Source organism: Sesamum indicum, linkage group LG5 (assembly GCF_026168435.1).
Source record: "Sesamum indicum cultivar Baizhima isolate 11 linkage group LG5, ASM2616843v1, whole genome shotgun sequence".
Taxonomy (NCBI): Eukaryota; Viridiplantae; Streptophyta; class Magnoliopsida; order Lamiales; family Pedaliaceae; genus Sesamum; species Sesamum indicum.
This window is the reverse complement of record NC_142661.1, coordinates 18,745,329-18,769,708: the sequence shown is the minus strand read 5'-3', so window position 1 is coordinate 18,769,708 and position 24,380 is coordinate 18,745,329. Positions and strand designations below refer to the sequence as shown.

Below are 24,380 nucleotides of genomic sequence, written 5' to 3'. Positions count from 1 at the left end.
TTGTAAGCTCCGAAATAATATTCTATAATTTTTTTAAGAAATAATATTATACAATTATTTGTTTTTAATTAAATCATTTTTTAAAAAAAAACATTCTTAAAGTAAATTTAGCATCTTATACATTTTAATATGTGATGTATAAATTTAATTATAATACCTTTTGAATAATTTTCAAGGAACATACGGATAGGTTATAAATTATTTAAAACATCTTATAAGATGTTAAGTAATTATGAAATGTTGTATAGTTTAAAAAAAATTAAAAAGATCATAACTTATATTTAAAATTTCAAAAAGCTGCTTAATTTTGATTATGTTAGTTACAAATTGTCATCACTAATTTGTAAGCAACAAAACTTTTATTCGAATACTTCACGGAATAGTATAAAATCTTTACTTAAATAGAATAAATGACGTAATTGTTATACACACGAGTATATAGTAAATAGAATAAAATACAAGAAAAGATTTGAAGTAGAAGATTCAGCCCGTTAGATACGAGTTGTTCACACATATATCAGAATTTATGTAGCATGAAAGCTGTCAGCTGAAACTAGTGAAAGAGGCCCAGCGTGGGAGTGGGCTAACAACTTTGTGATCAAACTCCAATCCAAGAATTCAAAATCATGCGCAATATCGAAATAAAACTTACATGCAAATGGTCACACAGTTTAGTTAGAAAGGGTGAAAAAGAGAAAAAAGATCTCCTGTCCTAAGCCAAATGAATGGTTCCATGAATCTCATCTCCAGACCTCCACCCGCTCTGCATATGAATTTTCACGGCTAATAACGTTCGGTTCCTTTGTTTTCTCTGCACTCTTGCTAACACGAACAACAGGACTTGGAGCACGTTTTCTTGATCCATTCTTGGCATCGTTTGCATTACTAGTCTGGCTGGTTTTGGCCCTCAGGAGTCTTGGTTGAGTTCTCCCAACACTGTTAGCTGTGTTTCCACCATCAACTCTGTCCTTTGTTGTGCCAAGAGAATTTGGAACATCAGCAGGTAGGATGTTTTCGATTGAACTTAGAAAACGATGAGGTTCGTTTACAGTTCTTGATTCGGCCTGTGGAGTAGAAACGCCGGTCTGGTTCAACAGTGGCTCATTGGCTATGGTAGCTTCTTTGTCCTCATATGCTTCATCAGCCTCAAGGCTTATCGGTTTAGAAATGCTATGAGCACCGTCCTCATCTGAAGGCTCTGATTGCAGCAGTGTTGGACCGGCCTCTACTAAACAATCCTCTCTTTCTCTCAAGGTTTTGACTATGAGAGTCTTGAGGAAGTTCATTACTTGGACGGCATACATCAGCGCTGTCAGAGGATCCGACATCTGCAGTAAGCAATTGTTAACTCTCGGAAGAGGCCATTGTGACTAACCCTAATAAATGCTGTATGCATGCTCACCTGAGTCATATTTGGTGCAAAAACCATGGCGATGTTACGTGCATTCATTTTGTTCAAATGTTCCAACTGAGCAACATCTGCCATGAGATTAACCGCCCAATTCAACAGTGCAGCTTCCGTTGGCGGAAGGAGCCCCATGAGCTGAGCGCATTCGTCTTCTGATTGCGCCTCCATCACCTGCTCTGGCGGGAGAGAATCCAACACCCCGTTGGGCAGTTCTCTAAACCAAGCCTGCAAACAACCGGCGCTACTTTAGATTAATCCAGTACCGATACACATACAAATCAGAACAACAATGAAGTTGGAGAAAGATGATTCACTTCATTGTGAAAGATCGAAAACGACACTTTAGCTCTAAATAAAAGGTCAGGTTGCAGAGGAGTACCTTAATTAGGCCTGCTAAACAATGAACATCAATGTTGTCTGGAATCACTCCATTGTTTAGCTGTTCCCGGACATACTCCTCCTGCCCATTCTCTGGATTAATTCTGAAGATTCCTTCAGACTGCAAATTGGAAGAACAAAAATCAAAAGAACACTTTAAATATCTTCTTAATGTATGCCAATAAATGGACAAAAACTGAAGAAGAAAGAATGCAAACTCAAGTTACCTGCAGCCCACCTTGGGAATACAAGCGCTTTTGCATCATGAGTAGGATAGTTGGAACACAATTACCTCTGGGATCAAAGGAAAGCTGCATGGAATCTGTTGAAACTCCAAAAACTCTTGTACTACACAAATGAAATCTTGAAGTCAATAGGATGGAATGAAGTTAGGACATACATATAATTTGCCGGATACTGTAAGAACATGAACTAAGAAGTTAAGGTAAAAGATAGTAATCAGCATGCCAAAATACATAGAAAAAACAGAGCAATTTGTATGCAATAACATTAACTTCAAGAATGGCTATTAGTATTACCATATCAGTCCACTCCAAAACATACAAAACAAAGAGGCAAAAACATGGAATTTATCAAATCCCACAACAAGAAAGACATGAAATTTATTACAGAATATCCATTTACAGACAACCCTCATCCAAAATTTTTTCCAAGAAAAATACCTAGCACTAGGAGGCCTCCTGGGAACTTCAGGTTCAAACTCAACAGGGAGTCCAAGAAACCCATCAAACCTATCAAAGGTGACATGAGCAACATGCCTCACATCAGTAGGCAACCCAATCTCCATTAGCTTTTCTTCAAACCCACAATTCTCACCACTTGTACTCCGACAACCCACCAAAGATTTCCTCAAAACAGTCACCAAAACAGCCAAAACAGACACCTCCTCCCCTCCTTCTGCTCCCACATCTCCAAACCCTACTTCTTGTATACTTGTACAATTTCTGGTGTACAAAGCTACAGGAATATTACTGTCAATGAGGGGCTCATTATTGAGAAAAGTTTGTTGGGGCAACCCATCATTGCTTGTAGGTGTTCCATAGTTATTGCAGCTTGAAGATGAAGGCAGTATAACTGTCATTTTCTTTTTTTGCAATTCTTGTTTTTTGGGTATATGTATATGGAGGGGATTGTTTGTGATGATGGGTTGTTAGATTTGTGGGTTCTTGGAGAGAGTGAAGATAGGAATGTGAGTGGTTATTGTTTGAGTGGAGTTGGATTCAAGCAAAGGTTTTTGTGGGAGTTGAGAGATGGACATCATCGTTCATATCTTTTTGCTGCTTTCGTTTGCTTTATGCACACTTTGCTCATTGACTCGTTGTATTACTACAACGTTCACATTTTCTCTTAGAAAGTTGGAGTTTCTTTTGCCTAGCTGTAGGAGAGTACATGTTCTTGGGAGCTTTAAGAATGTAATACTGAGTTGTGTGTGTGTCTGTGAGAGAGAGAAAGAGAGAGTCTGAGTGAAAGAGTTTATGCTAGCAAATCCTAATTTACATCAACGTTTGAATAATTATCAAGAATATCTATAAGCTATCTATATCATTCACTACTTTCTTTCGAAAAATTACAAGTCCATTTCTCATAAATGTTATTATTATTTACATGAATCACTTTTTTTTCTTGAGAAATTACATATACACCCCAAAAAACGTCACCTACATTATACAATTATTCTTAGTTTTTTTACTTTCACGAGTGATTTTATAATTTATGCAAAAAACCATGAATATTTGTGTAAATATATAATAAATGATAGAGTGTAAATGTAATTAATTCAAATTAATATGTGGCAAATTGAGCCAAAACAGGGTTGGCAACTTTAAATGCAGTTGTTTAATAGTCTTCACTGAAATTGCTAAGAATTGATTAATTCAGACATTTATGGAGGCTTTGAGACATCTGATTAATGTTGTTCATGAGAAACTTCACACCCTGACATGAAATAATTACAGCCCACCTTTCACGGTGGAGACAAGAATCAGAGCGTGAAATTATGTCTTAAGAGAGAGAGAGTAGTGTACTAAGACAGTAGTGGCCAGCATAATTGCCCTTATTTGCGGGCAGGTGAAAAATATCATTATCATTACAAGTACACCTTCCTCTTTGTCAAAAGAAACAATCACAGAATTCACTATCAACAAGTCTTAGAAGAATATATGTAAGGAAGTGATGGTGCAAGAAAGCAACATCACATATAATAATTAATATTCTTTGAGAAGCGATCAAACATCTTAAAATGTTCAATTTCTTCGATTTTTCAACTCCCTCTCTCTAATGGAGGTAAAGGGGTATTTATGACACTAAACTCATAACCAAGTCATTTTTACATCAATCTCTCAAAATTAATCACTTTTTTTAACATATTTTTCTATAACAATCAAATTATAAATTATAATAAACTCATGTGGACAAATAGTATAACTTGAACTCGAACTCATGAGTTTATATTTATAAAGACCTCAACTTTAACACATAAGCCAAGACCTGATTGATTGAATTGAGCCATTCAATATCCTACCATATCTTTAACTCGCATTACTCCTAATCCCCATAGAAAACAAGACTCAAATTTTTTTTTGTAGAATGTCTCACATTCGAATCTTAAATGTATAGGTATGTTGGGTGCTTGAGTGTTATAAATAGATAAATTTAATAAATAAATTTTTTTAAAAAAAAAACCCTTGTGTTACTCCTTGGTCAGAGAAACAATTATTTGAGATCCATTTTCATTGAGGAAAAAAAAACCAATAATAATTCGAATTGTTTGGAAATATAATATTTCCAAGAATTCTTGTTAACACCACGACGATGAGCATGGAACACAGTCATGTTCCCAATACAACAGGCAATAAATCCTATTGCTAGATTTTCCACAAAATTTGATATGCCATTAATAGAATCTGAGGACCACCACACATAAATATATATATATATATATATGTGTGTGTGCAATGATGCTCCTTTTTCCAGATAATGAATTACATAAAAAGGTGGTGGTGGTGGTGGTGGTGGTGTTAGAACATAGAACGAAATGAAAGAACAAGAAAAGGGCACTACGGACAGCTCGAAGCAGAGCGGAAAAAGCAAAAGTGAGCTTCATTTTACAATAAGTGGCCGTTGAGAGTGAGCCACTGTTTCAAATTTGAACTCAAAATGCCGCCGCCCGCTACTTATCTCAATTTCAGGAATGCGGTCTCTTGTTTTCTTGTAACACTCAGAAATATAAAGAGATAACATACTCCCATAAGCAATATAAATACCTAAGAGGCTTAAGTTCAAAACCATCGTAACCGCGGATTTTTTAAACTTCAATTTTGACTGTAAGGTTCTGGAGCATCCCAGATGCTCCAATACCAACTCGTAAAAGATTGAAAAATCCAGATTTACTCTTAACTGAGTTAAATTAAATTGCAATGGCTCATTTCACTTTCAGGTTCAGACAATTGCATTATGCATTCATAAGTAAAATGACGAAAGTTAAGAACAGTTTAATAAGCAGAAATTAGTTGTCACAAATGTTGAACCTGCACATTGTCGCACAGTCAGATACTAATTTTATTTCAGTTTGATTGAGGCCCACAAATTGTAGATACCAATTTTGTTTGATTGATAGAGTTAACACACCATTAGTTCCGCATAGGCGTGCACATTTAGATCCTAAAAGGGGATTTTAGGAGGCTAAACCCGAAGTCACAACAGACGGTCTGCGGATGCCTCATGAAAAAAGTGACAATGATTTGAAATGATATCTCCAAGGCCTGAAAGCAGCTTAAGACCTTAATATCAATTTATCAAATGATTCTGTTGGATACAATTGATCTGAAAAACAAGCTTATCAGTCCAGAAAGATGAATGATAACAGGCAGGTTAAAAACGGTTAAGACTACTGTATGACTTTCAACATCAAGATAATCTACCACTACAAATTAGATCGGATCGATACAGAAACATATACAATCATTGTGCTCTACTAACTGGCTCAAGAGCTTCAACAGTAACCACACTGTTTCCCCTGATGACCTGCAATAGAAAAATAATGACAATCATAAGGTTGTGGCTCGATTGTTAATGCAAACCCCTAAATTTAATGCACAAAAATGGAAACTGAAAAGACTCACCACCATGCCTATATCGGTTTTCTCATTTCCATTCACTTCAACAGTGTTATCCACCACCAGGTTCATAAACTGATCAAAGCCACGAAGCGTTCCAACCACCGTACGGTTGGCATTAAGCTTTACTGAAAATACATCACCACAAATTTTAAAATATGTAGATGTAGATGTCTACATGTGGAGAAGAGAATACATTATGAACCAAAAAAGGCAACAATACTCAACACCATACACAGGCCACATGAGTTTCTGATGTACATATAGGAAAAACAAGGTTGCACTTTATACCAAGCAAACTACAAACGTCAATAATGATATAAACCAATTCCATTTAACAGTTTCTGGTGTGATGCTATTTTACTATACTTACAGGCCTGTGCAACATAACATGTGATGCCACCACTTATAGAGTACATCTCAAAAGTCCAATTTAAAATTCTCAATCATGTAGAAAACTGAATTCTTATTGAAGAACATGGATGGGGAGAACCCAGAGAACTTGTGGGTTCAATAGCTCCATAAATAAGATAAAAGTAAAACACCATGTTTCTATGACCCAAATAGCTCAACATAGTTAGACAGCCCCATCAACTATCAAGGAATATTAACAACCAGACCCATTCAAATATTGGCTGACATCTGAAAAATCCTCAAATACAAAGATTACATTCCTATAACTTAAGCCCTGATGAACTTAAGAATTAAATGTACTGACAGCTTTTTGAAAATGCTAGTTGGTCTAACCTCTGCTTGTGGAACTAAATCATATTGAAGATAAGAACCAAAACCTCTGCTCAAAGAATAAACAAAAGACATTCACTACTTTCAAAACAACATTGGCATTTTTATAAATGCATAAGCCAAAGTCCAAACAACTACCAGCTGACAATAGGCCATAATGATAATCCGAACTAACTTCTCCAAATCTTGATACGTAACCAACTCGATCATGACCTCTATATAAGCACATTACATATGTAAACCGATATGGGGAATAGCAAATCTGCAAAAGCCAGAGCGAGCTATTTTTCATTCACTTCAATTAGAGAACCCAAAGCTCCCCCATCAATAAAGTACAGAGGAAACACTAACTTATTCATATAATTAGACACGCGGTGCAATTTTACGAAATCGAAACGACTGAAACATATTTAGAACCAGAACAACTAGAAATCTCAGCTTCACTTCGTTTACTCATCACACTTTTTTCCAAAAAAGATATAAAAGGAATAACCAAAGAAACTCACTCTGTAGCTTTTTGTCCATGTACCTGCATTAGATAGAGAAGAAAACCAAAATGGAAAAAACTTATTCTCAAGCAATAATAATATATAAAAATATATATATAAATATATATATGAAGGTACACGCAAACGTAAGGATACGAAGAACAGACACTTACTTCTTGAGATCCGGAGGCTGTCCTGATCTGCTCATTGCGAAGACCTCGGCAAAGAGAAAATAGAGTTGTGTTCTGGGTTTATCGCTCTTCAAAACCCTAGGTGAAAACCCACCGAAAATTTGAAAAATTGGAGTTCGACATTTTAAAATTTAAATATAACGATAATGGGCCTTGGGCCTCCAGCCTTTTTCCCAGAAAGCCATTGTTTGGGCTCTCTGTTTGCCAGCGGAACCGAATGCTAAGCAATTCGATAGATGAAATTGGGCCCATTAAATGTGTCTGGGCCTCTATATTTTGGTCCATTAACAAGTCTAATAATTTTTTCAATTAATTACATTTAGACCCCTATAAAAATACGAATTTATACCTAATCTCCTTTTTTAAGACTAAAATTACACTTACACTCCTTTAAACAATTAATTATTTACACCTAATCTCCTTTTTTAAGAATTCGAAAGAAAAATGCTGACGATATATTTTATATTTTACTGATGCTAAACACATATAACACCTGTGTTAAAATATATCATAACGAATGTTTAGTTGAATTAATCTCTTATTAATATTTTAGACATGTTCTCAAGTATCAGAGCGTACACACACATCATAAACGTCATAAATTTTTGGAGTGGCATAATAATAAACCGTACAGTTTTGACTTCTTTTGTGCCCGGCCGGCCAGGAAGCGGCAAGCACGTATGATGCCACGTCTATCAATAGTTCAACACACTAATATAATTCTAATTAACAAAATAAATCCTAAAGTTACTCTAATTAAATAAATTTGTTACACCTTTTAATCAATTAATTAAAAAGGTCACCCAAACTTAGGTGCGAAAGAAAAATAAAATAATAGTTTGAATGTTTTTTTTTTTTTTTTTTTATAAGTCAGGCGGAATGTGCGGAAGCTTCCACTACCAAAATTAAGGTGGTCTTTTCCGTGAATCAAGTACATTAAATGACTGTGACGGGACCAGTACCATAAATCAATTCGTCGGTACCTTTCAATTAAGAAAACATTTGTAGCATTAATCAATTTCTATCCTTATTTAATAATAATAATAATAATCTATATTATATAAAGAAAAAAAAAAGTTCCTCACCCTCATAAATGGTTCAATGACACCGCCACATCAATTTTATGTAAAGTCGAAAATGCTCTTCAATTAATAATATAACTAACTTATTCAATTTTTAACATCTTATATTAACTGATAAATTAATTTCTTTTTTTATTTTTTTTAGATATAACATATTAATTTATATATTTTACTCTTATATAATATATTTTAAATATTAAAAATATTATTTATTATATGCACATAGAAACAACGTGTTACACGTGCTAGTAGAATAAAGAAAGAACATTAGAGAAATGGCAAGAAAATTTTCTAACACAGCATATGAAACTCTAGCATTGACCTAGACACAAAAGGTTTGGCTCCAACCCACTTATTACACGCCTATGTCTTGTCGTATTGTGAATGGAATTTTTGTTCATGTCAACCATTCCACTCCAATTTTCAAACCAATCATTTTTCTTGCCATTTGCAATTCCTCTACCAAAGAAGTTGCCGTCTTTGTTTACTTTTTTGTGAGAGGATAAATACATTTACAATCCACTCGATTCACATAAATTACTTATATAATTACAAACATCACTCCTGAAAATAAACAATATAAAAATAATTTATATAATAATATTGATTTTACTGACTATTTGATGAAAATATGTGTAATTATTCATCAGACAGAAAAATTTATATAAACAGATTATAGATTATAAAATATAAATATACTTATTCTTTTTTTTCTATATGCGACATTTGTGGTAGTTTATGCTCACATGGTCCTTTCATGGGTCACCACTCTTAAGGCAAGTTTGGATGCTATTTTAATCACCCAAAAAAAGTTTTTAATAATGGGATGATCTCATTGTTTCGTGCTCTCATTGTTTCGTGGTTAACACTATTTTCAGGCGTCCACCAAACACAACTTAGGTAGTCCATCCTAGGTGGGTGTTGGGGATTCCCTTGTTTTTTGGAAGTTAAAGAATCATAGCCTGTTTGGTTGATGAGGAGGTTGAATCATCTTAGATTATGGTTTTTGTTCAATTATGGAACAGTTGTAACTAACCATTAGTTTCTTTTTTATCTGAGATTCTCATCTATAGAAGGACAAGATAACAAAACTGAAAATTTTATGTCATTTTTCTAAAGGGTTAAAGTTGGGGCTGTTAGTTGTTACTAAATTTAACCGAATTAAATTAATTACAGAACAAATGTAAAATAATTTTCATATGATTTATTACGTCTTTAAAATTATATATCAATTATACGTCAAATGTATTGCACTTTTCATATAATTGATTAAAATTTAACGAAACCCGATTCGAGTTGGAAGATTTTCAAATTTTATTGGTCAGATCATGGCTTGTCTTAACTAATGACAAGTCAAAGTAAATGAAAACAATCGCTCGTGACAAAATGATCAACCACAAATATTCTGAATATCTAAATTAAGTCTACCTTAAAAGTCAAATGCAACATTTACACACACACGCCCCTACCCCCACCCCCATCCCACCCACCAAGCACACTACAAAAGCAAACATCAACCACCCTTTCCCTCTAGGCAACAGTCAAGAAACCACTCTCTAATCCTTCTTGATTTCAACCACTCTCCACTCCACAAAATGCTAGGCAAAAGACTTGGTTCAATGAAGAAACTAGCCAAGAAAGTTAAGGTCATCGGCAATGCCGACCGCGATCCATCACATTATGAGTGCTTGCTAAGGGATAACGACGGAGGAGCCAGCTCCCCCACCACCACCACGCCGACCGGAACTTTTGTCGTGTACGTGGGAGACGATAGGCAGAGGTTTGTCGTGCCGACCGGCTACTTGTCTCACCCTCTGTTCAAGATACTATTAGAGAAGGCTTATAATGAGTTTGGATTTAACCAAAGGAATGGTCTGGTGGTGCCATGCAGTGTGGCTGCGTTCCAAGAAGTGGTAAGTGCTGTAGAATGCTGCAATGGGAAATTTGATTTTGGGGACTTGGTAGAGGAGTTTATTTAGACAACTTCAGTATGGAAGAGAGTTGATTCTCTTACAAGAGGTGTTTAGGTTGTAACAGGGCGTTTGTAATATACTGTTTAGTACAGTCCAGAATCATATATGTAAGTCTAGAATCCTTCTTCAGATAGGCGTATGTAGAGGGACGAACCAAGTTTTGTAATAGTTTTTGTCACTTTGTCCATTTTCCAGTTATCTTTACCAGCAGCCGCCCACTCTTGGCCGGGCTGCAAACTGTGGTTGAGGGCGGAGCAAAATATTTCTTCAGCAGATTTCTGCTGAAGGACTAAATCTATGTCTTGAAGCATAAAATAGTTAGAACGTCACACCAAGCATAACCCCCATCAACCTCAATGGAACAGGGCAATCTGTTCTCTCTATTGCAAGTAAAACATCACTTGTAAGAAAAACAAATGTTGCAATGATCAATTCTCAGGCAAGCAAGAACCATGATTATCCTTGTTTTTCTCTTTCTTAGATGTGTTTAGGTGCAAAAATAATTGAAGATTTCATAATCGACATCAGTTAATCGTAGCCTTCGTATCTAGCCGGAACTGGACAAAGCGAGCAACATTAACCGAAGGGCCGTAGCCGTTATATTTACCAGACAAAGTTGGTAGAAATATGAGTCAGGAAAACAACAGTCTGGGGTGATGCATACATGGCCTAATGAAAGATCTAACTAACGATCAAATTTTCAAGCCATAAATAACATCCGATTGCAACTTAGCTACACTTGCTGCTCCATAGTAATATCAGCCCCGTCAAGTTGTTCCATCCAAAAGAATCCTTTTCAGTTCATCTATAAGTTCCTGCATCTGCTCCCTCGAATGCAAGGGGAAGGGAAACACACATGCTGAATCCATTTTCCCGTCTCTTATTGTGTCAAATATTGCTATGGATGGGCCTACACCATGAACTGAGGCACACCCAACGAAGTCCTCCAATCCAATAACCTGATGAAGTTTGTTGGAATCATCAATCACACAGTCCTCGAAGATGGATACAAGCGAAGTTCTGAGTGATCCTGACGGTGTCAAACCGGGGTTCTCTATTGCCTTGCACATCAAAAAGTTGATATCAGCCATGTCGGAGAAATGCTTCTTGTTGTTCTTGGCATTTGTAAAGGATGTATGCACTCGTTTAGCCAACTCCCACAAGTCTTCCCCTCCTTTAATGTCATGAGTGTTGAGAATGGCGGAGTGATAAAAGCCTGCAGTGTTTTGACTGTTATGGTGAAACACCTTCCAGAGCATATCTAGGGAAGAAAACCAAACAAGAAATAACAATGGCAAAAGCGGGGAGTGGGGGAGATTTAAAAGGAACTAGATCACCGACCTTTCTAGACTTATGATTTCTTTTTCCCTCAATAGAACCATAGTTTTATTATTAAGTAGCAATTTATTGCATGCATCAGCAAAACCAGTTGATGTCAACTAAATTCCATTCTTTTGAGCTTGATATTTCTGGTGGATCAGACATCTCACATGGCCAGACAATCTAGTTTTTACAGTGTGAATTTAACTGTAGACATTCTAGATGACAGCAAAATCACTAAAGCTGTCAGCATGCCAGCTTGGATTCACAAATTTTCAGCAAAAACCAACTAGGAGCTAACTGTTTGACTTTGCCTTATTGACTACTTTGCCAAGGGAAAACTAGCATGTAACAAAGTAGTTGCTCTAGCACCAAGTGTAAGTTTTCACGGCAGCTCATGCTATAAGTTTGCTAACAGGTCTAATTGTTTCTACCAACTGAGAACAGTGAGGTAACAATGAGGGAGGAGGGAATAGGAACAAGCTCGCAATAGCCATAATGAGATTTCGGTTTTCCCCACCTCTCTTTATTTATCGGCATGCTTTTTGTTTTAAGGATCATACTATTTTGCTACCTGATGCTCTGTTATTTATGTTTCTTCAATCATTTTTGTCTTTTAAGGTTCTTATTAAGACAAACTTGCACTGCACTTGTTATAGCATTTTCCCTTCTTAAGGAAAAACATTGTTGTCATGTAGACTTCCACTAGACGTAAATCTAACTGATCAAAAAAACATTTTAATCCTCATGTGACTAAACAACAATAGGTATGATAGATACCGTCATTAGTACTATATGCCCCTACTTTTAATTCTTAAAATTAATATTCTGTTCAAACAATTCTCAAGGAAAGCTTCATTCTTTTGTGCATGAGTAAGTAATATAACTTTATAATAATTGTTGACTTAAAAAATTTACGTACCAAAACTACTTATATCATTTTAATCTTTCAGCACCAAATACTGCATTCTTTGTTCTCCATTCTTAGAGCATATTTTATATAGATATATTACATAAGCCGAAACACACAGAATCCTGTTCAATACTACCGGCAAAACTAAAGGCTAAGCAACTAAACTTAAACCCAAATTCAAGAACTCAGCAGCTGTATGATTTTGTTTGATTTTAGGGTGGACTTGAACCCAATTCTTAGCTTCTCCCTCTCGTCATATGATGACAAATTGACAATATTTCCCCCCAACGCTCACCATTGTTCTCACTTTTGACAGGAAATCCAACAGAACTTACCAACATGGTTGCTGCTGAGCACTGGATCAAGAATAGGACGGCAATCCATGAGTGTCACAACCGCATACTTTTCCCAATAATCATCAGGAATCCCTTTTGAGGAATGAGAAGCAATTAAAGCAGCTGCTGCCAGAAGCGCACACAATTTAATCTCTTGACGCTCGCAACTCTGCCAATGTAACACCAAAACTAAGTCAACTATGTAGGAAAAGTCCTCATGCAAGTTAGCACAGCATCTAATATGAGTCGTGTTTATACGCTCAAAACGATTTCATTTCTTTATTACTTAAGATCATAATGACCAGATGACCCAAGTGAGATTTTTAACTTTTTTATTTTAGTTAATGCCTTTGAGTTTGGAGGGAAAAATACATTACAACTAGATAACAGGATGGTATTTTAGAATATATAGCAAGTCTAAAAAAGAAACAGCATCCTCAGCTGAATAGTTTATGCACAAAAAAGGACCACCTAATCTATAGGAAAAAGATTCGGACATCTGTTTAACACTGGTTCCCTGTCATGATCACTTCTATACATCTATTTATATGGACTTTAACTCTTTGATATGCAACATAAACATGATTCTGATCACATTGTTCGAGGACTTTCTGTTGAGCCTTTGGACTAAAGGTCAGAGAAAACTTCTTCTGCTCCATGTGAAAAATATCACACTGACTCTTGATTACATCAAGACCAAATACTAGAAAAGGAACATATGATCATCCTTAATGCTCGGTTTGGATTGACGAATTTAGAGCTAAGGATTTTGAATACAACCAAACAGAACTAATCAAGCAGAAAGAAACGTACAAGAAGATAGATCGTCTGCCCTTTTAACACCTTGCTCTGCTTACAGCTTCAGTGTCAAAAAAAAAAAAAGGCGCTCAAGCTAAGACATATCAAATCCACTCAACCTTTTCATCTACTTTAATAAAGACAATCAATTAGACTTGCCATTGACTAGGACGTTGCAATGGAAAAAATGAAACAGAATTAACATTCTTGTAACAGAAACCAAGAAAAGCTAACGTTAACTTACAGATAGAATCCGACAGGTGTCTTCTGTATTCATTTGCAACCTAATAAACCGTGACATTCTGGGCGACTCTGTGTCCTTGAAACTTAAATTTGCCAACCTCAAAGAATTCAAAGAGTAGCCTAGCATGTCCACCCCACGAGCCCAGAAGGGCTTATTCCCCTGCCCACTAGGAATGTATTCCTCAATTCCCAAACTGACCTCCATTTCTTTTCCTTGTTCCGTTTCTACCCCCTCCCCTTCCCCCTCCCCCACCAACCCCATCAATTCCCTCAGCAACGCCAAAGCGGCTGCCCTATCGCATGCGGACGTGTGCAGTCTAAGAGCCAGAACCCACTTACTCTTCTCCAAAGTGTACAAGCTTGCAAAGAAAACATCAGTATCTGATGAAGGGTCAGGATTCTGCCACGAGTTCGTGTTCAGTTCGTGTTCGAGAATGAGGTGAAAGGGGGAAACGGAGTTGCTCTCCTCGGGGAACTGGGCTTCCAAAATCTGGGACGTTGACGGGAGATCGAAGGGCTGCACTCGGATGTGGGGAGTCGGGGGCGTGACATAGGAGAAAGTGTTGGAAACGGAATCAAAACGAAGTTTGGAGTTGATGATGGGGTGGGAAATCTGGAGTTTGCGGAGGGCATTTTGGAGAAACGGGATGTCGAGGGGCTTGCAGAGGAGGAGAGCGAGAACAGTTATGCCGGTGCCGCCGGGAACAGCCTTGCACCAGCTGAGCTCGGTAGTGCCCGCCGGCCGGATTTTGGGCTCAGCGTCGTGAACTGAGCGTGGAGAAAGGGACATTGTTGCGTGAAGTGATGTGAGGGCGACGGTGCTTACTTGACTTGTCCGTGAACACTTTGATAGTTGGAAGCTACGATAAGATACGGAGTGATGATGTATGAAAAAGACAACAGCATATTTGAGCAGGACCCTATACCATACCATACCCTACCCATTGCTTTTCTTCTCACATACACGTACCTTCATTGTATTTAACGACACCGACAAAAATTCGAATTTTGCCCAAATGTTTAGACGGATTTCATTTTCAAGAAATCAAGATTAACAATATTTTAATTTAATCGACTTTTGCCCAATGTTTAGAGGGATTTCATTTTCAAGAAAATAAGATTAATATTTTAATTCGATTAAATTAAATAGTAAATGTTTTTAATCGTAGAAATAACAATTATAATTGTTGAAAATATATATATTTTTAAGTTGAGATGCTGATATCTCGCTCTCTTTTATGAGATTGAAAGTACACTGCAGTAAACTATTTTCATTGGTCCAGTAGTATTACTCTCGACTTGAGGAGAAAATCACCCGATAACATCGTATCTCTAATTCACTTTAAATAAATTGTAGAGTCCAAAACTCCATAAAAAAAGAATAATTTTCTACAACTAATATAACTCTATTTTATATGATAATTACAAGTAGTATACATCTCGTGTGTGTGTAAACAAAAAGAACGATCCTCCTTTTATAAATGTAAAAATTATCCACTATTTTAATATGAATTATAGGACAATAATAAAAGATAGTAGGGATAAATAGCAAGTATGGTATAATAGTGGGAGATGATATTTAAAATATATATATATATACATATTACAAATATTATGGTCATAAACATCCATCAACAATACTAACCTCAACATCACTGAAAAAAAATGAAGAGACATATGTTATAATTTAAATATTAAAATACAATTATTGTAATATTTTCTACAAAGTACAAGAATACTAACACATAATCAATTACACGCTATGAGTTATACGGATGGTATTTTTATTTCAAATCCTATCTCATCAATGATGTCATTTATTTTATATTTAAATAGAATAAAAAATATAATAGAATTCAAAAATAAAAAATTCAATATGGTGAAATGTGAATTATTATTATTATTATATGATGAATTATTATAATCTAAAGAGAAAAAAGAAAAGGCTGGTCCAAATAAAAACATTACAAGACTGAAAAATCAAGCCGGATTTACGTTTTTCCATTATGGGTTTAGCGCTTTTGATGTAAATTGCATTGGGCCCTCCAGCAAGATCCTTTGATTTGAAGAACAGGCTATTTTAAGCCCAGTAGTAATTTTATCAGGCCATTGATTTTTGGATTGGGCTTTGAACGCGAGCTAAGGTAGTGTTTACAATAATTTAAATTAAGGATAATTACACTTTCATTCCTTGAAATTTAGTGTAATTATACATAATTTTTTTGTGATTTAAAAAATTATATTTAGCATCCCTTGGTTTTTCTTCAATCTTACAAATAAGTCCATTCGTTAGTTAAAATTCATTGAATTTGTTGATGTTAACAAAAAAAATGAATGAAAATTGATATTTACCTCGATTGACTTATTACTAACTTATTGCAAGTTAAACATTTCTTTTTCGAACTAAACTACTCTTATAACGGTGAAAATACACCCTCTCGAATGCATTATCGCGTGAAGACATATGAGGGTAATTTGATCATAAAAATACTTGCTTACTATAAGTCAATTTGGATACATATAGATTTTTTTTTAATTTTTTTTTTGTTAATATCAATGAATTCAGTGGATTTCAACTAACAGAAAAAATTTATTTGTTAGAAAAAGTAAAACTCAAGGGTACTAGATGTAATTTCTCAAACCACATGGAGTTTACACAGAATTACACCAAACCTTAGATGATGGGAGTGTAATTAGAAAAAATTGCATAAAACCCCTAGTATTTTTAAAAATCAACAAAAAATCCTCCTCTAATTTGAAAAAATAGGAAAAACACCCCATGTGTTTTAATAAATTCAGGTCAATTGCCCATCTCCATTAAATATGACTAACGATGTTAGGTTTTTAATAAATTATTTGTATGACCTTATATATTATATATTATTTTTTTTTTTAATGAACATTGGATCCTTGTTGATTAGATAAAAGCCGTCAAACCTAATCAATAAAACTTTACTGTCTGATTTTAAATTTATAAAAAAAAAATAAGGGGTTTAAATTTATTAATTTTACATATAGATATTATAAAATAATAAAAATATTATTTTAAAAATAAATGAAATGAAATTAACACCCCCAACCCGCCTCTCCTCAAACCCCCTCCCCTGTTGCCCTCCCCAACACCCATCATCCTTCCCTCGCCCCCCACCTCCACCCCGACTAGTCGCGTTCCAAAGAAGGGGGCGTCGAAATGCCATCGAATCTGGGCTACTTGTGATCGCTCAGATTTGCGTTGGGCGACTGCGAGTTGCCCAGAAGCCATCAGCCACGCCCAAAACACTACAGGTGACAGTGGTGCCGTCGTAGCAATATTTTTTAGATTTTTTAATTTTGAATTTAAATAATGACTAAAATTTGATATTAATGAAGTTCAAAATAATTTATTTAAATATTTTTAAAAAATTTAAAATAATAAAAAAGTATCAAATTTTCATTTTCAATACTTATAACATTAATTTAAATATAATTATAATTTATTTATTCATATAATTTAAATTAATTAATAGTGTATAATTTTTTTAATTAACTAATATTCATATTTGTTAAGATATAGTAAAAAACGCCCAACACTATTATATAGCCATAATAAGGATATTTTAGTCATAAAAGCCTAAAAAAATCTTGCATGGATGCAAAAATACTTCTCGAACCGCACCACTCGCGCATGAAGTGCAACCTTCATCACTATCTAGTTTTTTGCAAATTCTTGCCTCCGCATAAAATTTAATCTCATCATAAAAACTAAAACTATCGTAGGTACACACTTCTAGTATGTGAAGAATCAACGTCACTTGTAAAAGTCAAACTTTTTGGTCATTTTCATGTGTTGAAAATGCTGGACATTTAATATTGATCAAATTATACATCTCCATTTCTTGCAATTTATATATAGTTAATTTATACATTAGAAAATAAAATGATAACAAATATGGATGATTTTGTACGACGAATTTGTTATGTTATTTTCGATGTGACTAATTAGTTCTAAGACAAATGCATGACAACATATTTTTCCTCGATGCTTCGCTGATGAAAATACAAGAAAAAAAGGGTAATAATAACAAAATTTTAATTCCCCAGTTCTTCAGAAATATCTCAACAAATCTGAGAAAATCGTGTTATCAATGATGGAATTAAGATTGTTTTATTAGGAAAGGGCAAGTTACAGTTACATGCATGAGATCAGCAAAGGCAGTTGGTCAAGTTGAGGCACTCGCCACTCCCATAATTAGACCTTCGATTACGTAAATTACAGCTAACACGATTTTGACATCCCAATTAATAATTGTATGAACATCACCGCACCATGGAAGGCATATGTCGCTATCATTTTAGTCAAAACTCAAGCTATTACATATCAAACATAATTGGAGATTGGTCAATCCACTTGAGCCTACACTAATTTTAGTTGATTTTTTTTTTATGGAATTTGATATTAATATCAAGTTGAAAATGAGATTGTTATTATAGATCGTTCTTTCGATTGCGTCGAACTCAGATCATGGACTTAATTCTACGTTCAAAACACACAATTAAGAGTATTATAATACATTAATAATAATTTTCTTATGCGTAAGTCAGTATGGATTGTTCTGTGATGACAAAAAGAGATTCGGAGGGTGTTTTTGGGGATTAGAGTTTATTATAAGATGCTAGTAATATTAATTTTATAATTAATATGATCAAAATTTAAAAAATAATTGTTAACATCTTAAAAAATAATTAAATTTGGAACTTTGCAAAACATATAAAATATCGTAAAAAGTTTATGAGCTCACCCCAACACCCTCTAAGTCCAAAGTTGGTACGTGACCAAGTGGTCTTTTTAATTATGGTAGTTCAATCGGACATGCCAAATTAAATAACGTGGAACATTGAGTTCTATCAATCTGAGGTAAATCATCAAGTTGGGAGAAGTAACGAGGTCAGGTCACTCAAAACAGTAAAAACACACAAATACCCAAAGTATTTTAGTAATTTATAAGATATTCTTGGACCTTTTGATCTTTCAATGAATATAAGAGTGGACCCAATATGATACATTACAAGATTTCCAAAATGATCCCAAAATTGAGAAAAGTCAACATATTCAGTCTCACATCCAAGTTTTCGTAAAAAAATAAGTAGCAAGCACACATGTAATATGCGTATCCATCAATTGTGTGAGAGCGGCCAAGCTAACAAGCACGTGTATTGCTCGTGTCTTTGCCGTCTATTTTTTGACGTAAACTTGGATATGAGACTAAATGTATTCAGCTTTTTTCAATTTTAGGACCCTTTTAAAAATTACGTAAAGTAGAAAACTAAACGTGTTGAGTTTTCTCAATTTCAAAACCATTTAAAAAACCCATTAACAAATGAATAAAAATATTAATTTTTTTTTCTATGAGACTAAACAATATAATTTTGTCATTGTAAAAGAATTATAGTTCCATATATTAACAAATGAGAGTGGCCAAGCAAATTGTCCGTGACAATCAAAATTTCATGGCTCTCAATTCCTATAAATAGGCATCCACACACGACACATTTGATAAAATACAACTCCAATTTCTCATCTTCACACACTCCACTCCCCACCTACATTTCTCCTCATATAACAATATACTCTCCACCCTAAAACCTCTCCTTTCTTAGCTCCAACATTCTTTGCACTTTTGCACACACAAACAGTCTTTAAACCTTCCCACATCTTATAAGCTCTGAAAAAACTGTCAATTCTTCCTCCTGTGTGTCTTTAACATTCTCGATTGTTTTCCAACAACATTCATCAAATTCTTATGGTAAATGTACATACGTTCTGTATAATGTAATTTTAATGAACGGGCCAGATGTCCCTTTTTTCGTGTGTAATGAACCCTTATTTCTCTTGCAGGAGCATCCTATCAACGATGTGAAATATGAAGAGGTAAATTAACCCGTGATTTTTTTTCTTGAAATATGTATGCTTTTCTTTTTAATTATTTTTATTTTATTTAATGTGAATCTGAATATTATTCATTAATTTGACAGGAATTTATAGTAAATTCCCGAGGAGTGGAGCTTTTCACATGCAGATGGTCACCTGCAAACAGTGAACCACAGGCTTTGATCTTTTTGTGCCATGGATATGCCATGGAGTGCAGCATCTCCATGAGAGGTCAGCCGTTGATTGCAAACACACATCTTAATTATGTATAAACCTTCAAAAAATTGGAGGGTGGCGATTTGATCTGTATAATTAATTACTTGATTTGATCAGACTGTGCGTCCCGACTAGTTAAGGCCGGGTACGAGGTTCATGGCATCGACTGCGAAGGCCATGGCAAGTCATCTGGGCTACTGGGACTCATCCCCAACTTTGATCATCTCGTCGACGACCTCTCCGAACACTTCACCAATATTTCTGGTAAATATATATATATATATATATATATATATATATTCTCAAATTTTTCATAATCATGATAGATGTTGCTTTTAGTTTCATAAAACTTATAATCACATATTTTTAGTTCAAAAAAATCATATGCGTTCTGATTTTGAGACTAAAAAGGTGTTTAATCCCAAAATCACATCTTGTGGGGTTAAAAATATGTGATTTTAAGTTTTATGGGATTAAAAGCATAACCTATTATAGTTATGGTACCAAAATAAATTTTACCATTGTTTTATGGGACTAAAAAAATATTTTGTTCAATATTCTGGCATCGCACCTTTTTTAATATAATATATATTAAAAAATAATTACACGATCGAATACCTGTTTTTTATACGAGAAGCTGGAAATAACATAGCAACTCAAATATTTAAATCATATGGTAATTATTATAAAATTTGAGTCTTGACTAATAAATATGTGGTCCGGACAAAAATCAAGGGGAAGTTGAACTAAATTACCTTAGGATTAGGACACATTGGATTTGACTTGGTGAGTTTAATTCTTGAATTTGAATGAATGCAGAGAGGAGAGAGAACAGGACGAAGACGAGATATGTTCTAGGAGAGTCGATGGGAGGGGCCCTGGTCCTACGTTTGCACCTCAAGAAGCCACATTACTGGGACGGCGCCGTCCTCATCGCTCCTATGTGTAAGGTGAGTGTGTCAAAATTATGTCATTTATTTTATTTAACAATTTTTTTTTATATATTTAGCGTATATATATTAAATTGAATAAAATATGTAATATGAATATATGATTTGGAGTAAAAAATTAAATCAGTGGTTTTTCAGGATAAATATATTTTACCAATTTTTACCAGTAAAATTAAAATGTAGGAGAAAATTCGAGTTTAATACCATCAAATTTGAAATAATTATTAGACAAATTGATTGTTATCTCATGCAACTATTCACATGCATTTTAATATAGTTATAATAGTACGAATATTTAATATAAATTTTGTAAGTCCAACATACTTGGAAAAAAATAAAAATACTGACAATTTTTTAATATATACAATCAATTTTGGAGTAGTTTATTAAAATTATAAAAATAAGTTAGAGAGTACTTACATTTCCGAAACTTTATCTTGTTTCATTTCAATCTTGCAAGTATTTTATTTTTTAAAATTAAATTTGTAAAATACTTTATAATATTTTGTAAGTTTACAAATATTTTAAAAAGTTTATAAAGTCAATCCACACCCTCAAAATCGAATTCGGCTAGTGAATTTTCCCAAAATCAATTATCTTATATATGAACAATAGTATACATTTTTTTACTAGACTGACAATAAAAACATATTCGATGTGTGTGCATACAGAATAAAAATTATAAATAAAATATATTTTTACAAATTAAATATATATCATCATAAAAAATTCGAGTTTTGTAGTACTTACCTATAAATTTTCGCTCAAAATATATTAAACATACAGATCTCTGGGAGTAATTAAAGATTTGGATGAAATGAAAGAGAGAAAAAATTGCATTTTATGTCCTACAAGTTATTTTTTTTGTGATTTTTGTGCAATTATTGTTGAATTGATCGTCATATTGGTACACATAATTTAAAAAAATTATAATTTTAAGTTCTAATTTCATTAAATTTTCTTGTTCAAAAAACATGAAGATTGCTGAGGAGTTGAAACCAAACCCGTTGCTTGTAAAAGCCTTGACTTCTTTGGCTAGCATCGTTCCGACATGGAAACTTACCCCAAGTCCAGACATAGTCGATCTTGCCTTTAGAGACCCTAAAGTGAGAGACGAGGTATAAATTATATTTCTCTTATATGTATATATATTTCTCTATTTTTATTTAAAAAATCAAGGATTCATGTGTATTTTTGGTTTAGTCTTATGTGGACAAAATGAAAAATGGTGACAGGTTAGGTCAAATCCATACACATACAAAGGCCGACCTCGTCTTCAAACTAGCTATCAACTGTATGAAGCCAGTGTGCATTTGGAGCAAAGACTCCAAGAGGTATACCTTTTTCCTCTTACCTAATTAGTTATTCGTAGTTTGTTGTTTTTATTACATTCGGATAAAATTATATTTTTTGTTTGATAATATAGTTTGTCAATATTTTTTTGTCCTATAACTTGTTCTATTTAAACATTTAGTGCTTTTTATGATGAATTTAATTTTGAATATTTTATATTTTGTCATTTTATGATAAACTTAATTCTGTATTGATAATTTTAACTACCTATGCTGGAGAATATATTATTTTTTATTCAGCCAACACTGAACTAAATTTGAGGTAAAATGATCAAATGTGTGATGTTCAAAACTAAATTTGTCACAAAAATACAAAAGGTGTACATAGAGTAAGTTACAGAATAAAAAATACTAACGAATTATAATTACATCACATCGACGTGTTAAGGATATTCAATAATACTTTGGAATGCTCAAATTAATTGTGCAAATCACAACGATTTGCAGGTCTCTTTGCCGTTCATAATTCTCCATGGGGAAGATGACAAGGTGACGGATCCATCCGTCAGCAAAGTCTTGTACGAATCGGCTTGTGCTGCGGACAAGACCTTCAAGTTGTACCCAGGAATGTGGCATTCTCTGTCATATGGCGAGTTGCCGGAAAACCTAGACACGGTATTCTCCGACCTCCTCGACTGGTTGAAAGAAAGAGTTCATGCCCGCAATGCTACATTGGAAGAGCAACGAAAGATTGCCAACGATCACAATGCATCCGATTCCAAGTCGGTTAATGTAAAAGAAACTTAAATGTTTATTTTTCTTTCGTTGATGATCATACATGTGTTATCAAAGTGATGATATTTGTTTTGATTAGGCCCATCATTATATATATACCTAGTTCGATTTAATATTCTAATTTTTATTAGTCGTCATAATTTTTCTTTAAATGAATGTAATTATATTTTTTATCCCATTAGATATGATCACTAATATGTCGGTGTTGGGCGGCAGGGGAGGGGTTCTGGTGGTGCGAGTGGATTTATATAATTTAATTTTTTAATCTAAATTGTAAAAACTAAAAAAAATTGATTGATCTACTTTTCTAGTTTTTCATATTTAAAATAAATACCTTTCAAGAAAATAATTACTTATTTTTTCAGAAGGTGATTTAAAAAAAAATCAATCAACACCCATTGATTGATCCTACCCATTAATTTTATTTTTTTTTCAAAATACCGGGGCTTTTAGTCTTTCTGAAAAAATATAGGGAAGAAAAATTAAATTTGAGCATTTATTGAGCAAGTCAACACCCATTGACTAACGGCAATGACCATTTCACATTACATTTAACCGTGTAGGATTAATAATATCAAAATTTCATAATTTTGTGACTATAATTACAGCTTATTTCGTAAAGTGGGGTACCAAAAGTGTGAATAATCCTATTTAGGCAAAAGTGCGTTTCTGCCTCTCAAATGTTTATTTAGGAAAAATTATACTTTTGATCCCATGAAATTGACGGTTCAATATTTTTAGTTATATGCTTTACGGAATTTTCAATATAAATAATAGACGGCAAGGACACATGCAATGCGTGTGTTCGTTAGTATGGCTGCTCGCACAGTTGATGGACACACACATTGCATGTGTTCTTACCATTTTTTTTATGAAAACTTGAACAAATGACTAAATATATTGATTTTTTTTTAATTTTAGGATCATTTTGAATATATTGTAAAGCACATAACTAAACGTATCGAGTTTTTTCAATTTTAGGTCAATTTAAAAGTTTCATAAAGCAAAAGACTAAAAGTGTTTACCCCCTATATTATGGAGCTAAAAATGTAAACTTGTCGATTATTATCTAAGTTAGTAATAAACAGCTTATGTCGATGTGAGGAACCCTGTAAAATATTTATGGTCTCGAAAATGTCCTGACTCATATTGGTGATCGAAATCCTATATGTAAAAACTTTATTTGTACAGGAAAGAAAAAAGACAAATA

At 34.0% G+C, this 24,380-nt stretch overlaps 5 protein-coding genes across 5 annotated transcripts; 2 read left to right on the top strand and 3 right to left on the bottom strand.

The window, feature by feature from the left end:
* Nucleotides 1–371: 371 nt before the first annotated feature.
* LOC105161752 (rho GTPase-activating protein 4) lies at nt 372–3,269 on the bottom strand. The gene is made up of 5 exons (XM_011079552.3): nt 2,470–3,269; nt 2,014–2,134; nt 1,788–1,907; nt 1,403–1,633; nt 372–1,328 (listed from the first exon to the last, which is right to left on the bottom strand). The coding sequence occupies exons 1-5, from the start codon at nt 2,886–2,888 to the stop codon at nt 741–743; spliced, it is 1,479 nt and encodes a 492-aa protein (XP_011077854.1). The 5' UTR covers nt 2,889–3,269; the 3' UTR covers nt 372–740.
* A 2,289-nt stretch (nt 3,270–5,558) lies between these two features.
* LOC105161751 (putative small nuclear ribonucleoprotein G) lies at nt 5,559–7,450 on the bottom strand. The gene is made up of 4 exons (XM_011079551.3): nt 7,328–7,450; nt 7,173–7,195; nt 5,929–6,050; nt 5,559–5,830 (listed from the first exon to the last, which is right to left on the bottom strand). The coding sequence occupies exons 1-4, from the start codon at nt 7,360–7,362 to the stop codon at nt 5,768–5,770; spliced, it is 243 nt and encodes an 80-aa protein (XP_011077853.1). The 5' UTR covers nt 7,363–7,450; the 3' UTR covers nt 5,559–5,767.
* Nucleotides 7,451–9,933: 2,483 nt separating this feature from the next.
* Nucleotides 9,934–10,694, top strand: LOC105161750 (auxin-induced protein 15A). Its single transcript, XM_011079550.3, has one exon. It carries the CDS (start codon nt 10,023–10,025, stop codon nt 10,404–10,406), a length of 384 nt encoding a protein of 127 aa, XP_011077852.1. The 5' UTR covers nt 9,934–10,022; the 3' UTR covers nt 10,407–10,694.
* A 282-nt stretch (nt 10,695–10,976) lies between these two features.
* On the bottom strand, nt 10,977–14,946 carry LOC105161749 (GATA zinc finger protein). The gene is made up of 3 exons (XM_011079549.3): nt 14,011–14,946; nt 12,969–13,137; nt 10,977–11,616 (listed from the first exon to the last, which is right to left on the bottom strand). The coding sequence occupies exons 1-3, from the start codon at nt 14,941–14,943 to the stop codon at nt 11,168–11,170; spliced, it is 1,551 nt and encodes a 516-aa protein (XP_011077851.2). The 5' UTR covers nt 14,944–14,946; the 3' UTR covers nt 10,977–11,167.
* Nucleotides 14,947–19,559: 4,613 nt separating this feature from the next.
* On the top strand, nt 19,560–23,297 carry LOC105161810 (caffeoylshikimate esterase). Its single transcript, XM_020694011.2, has 8 exons — nt 19,560–19,792; nt 19,885–19,917; nt 20,022–20,148; nt 20,251–20,397; nt 20,953–21,083; nt 22,064–22,201; nt 22,319–22,417; nt 22,883–23,297. Exons 1-8 carry the CDS (start codon nt 19,790–19,792, stop codon nt 23,180–23,182), a joined length of 978 nt encoding a protein of 325 aa, XP_020549670.1. The 5' UTR covers nt 19,560–19,789; the 3' UTR covers nt 23,183–23,297.
* Nucleotides 23,298–24,380: the final 1,083 nt, after the last annotated feature.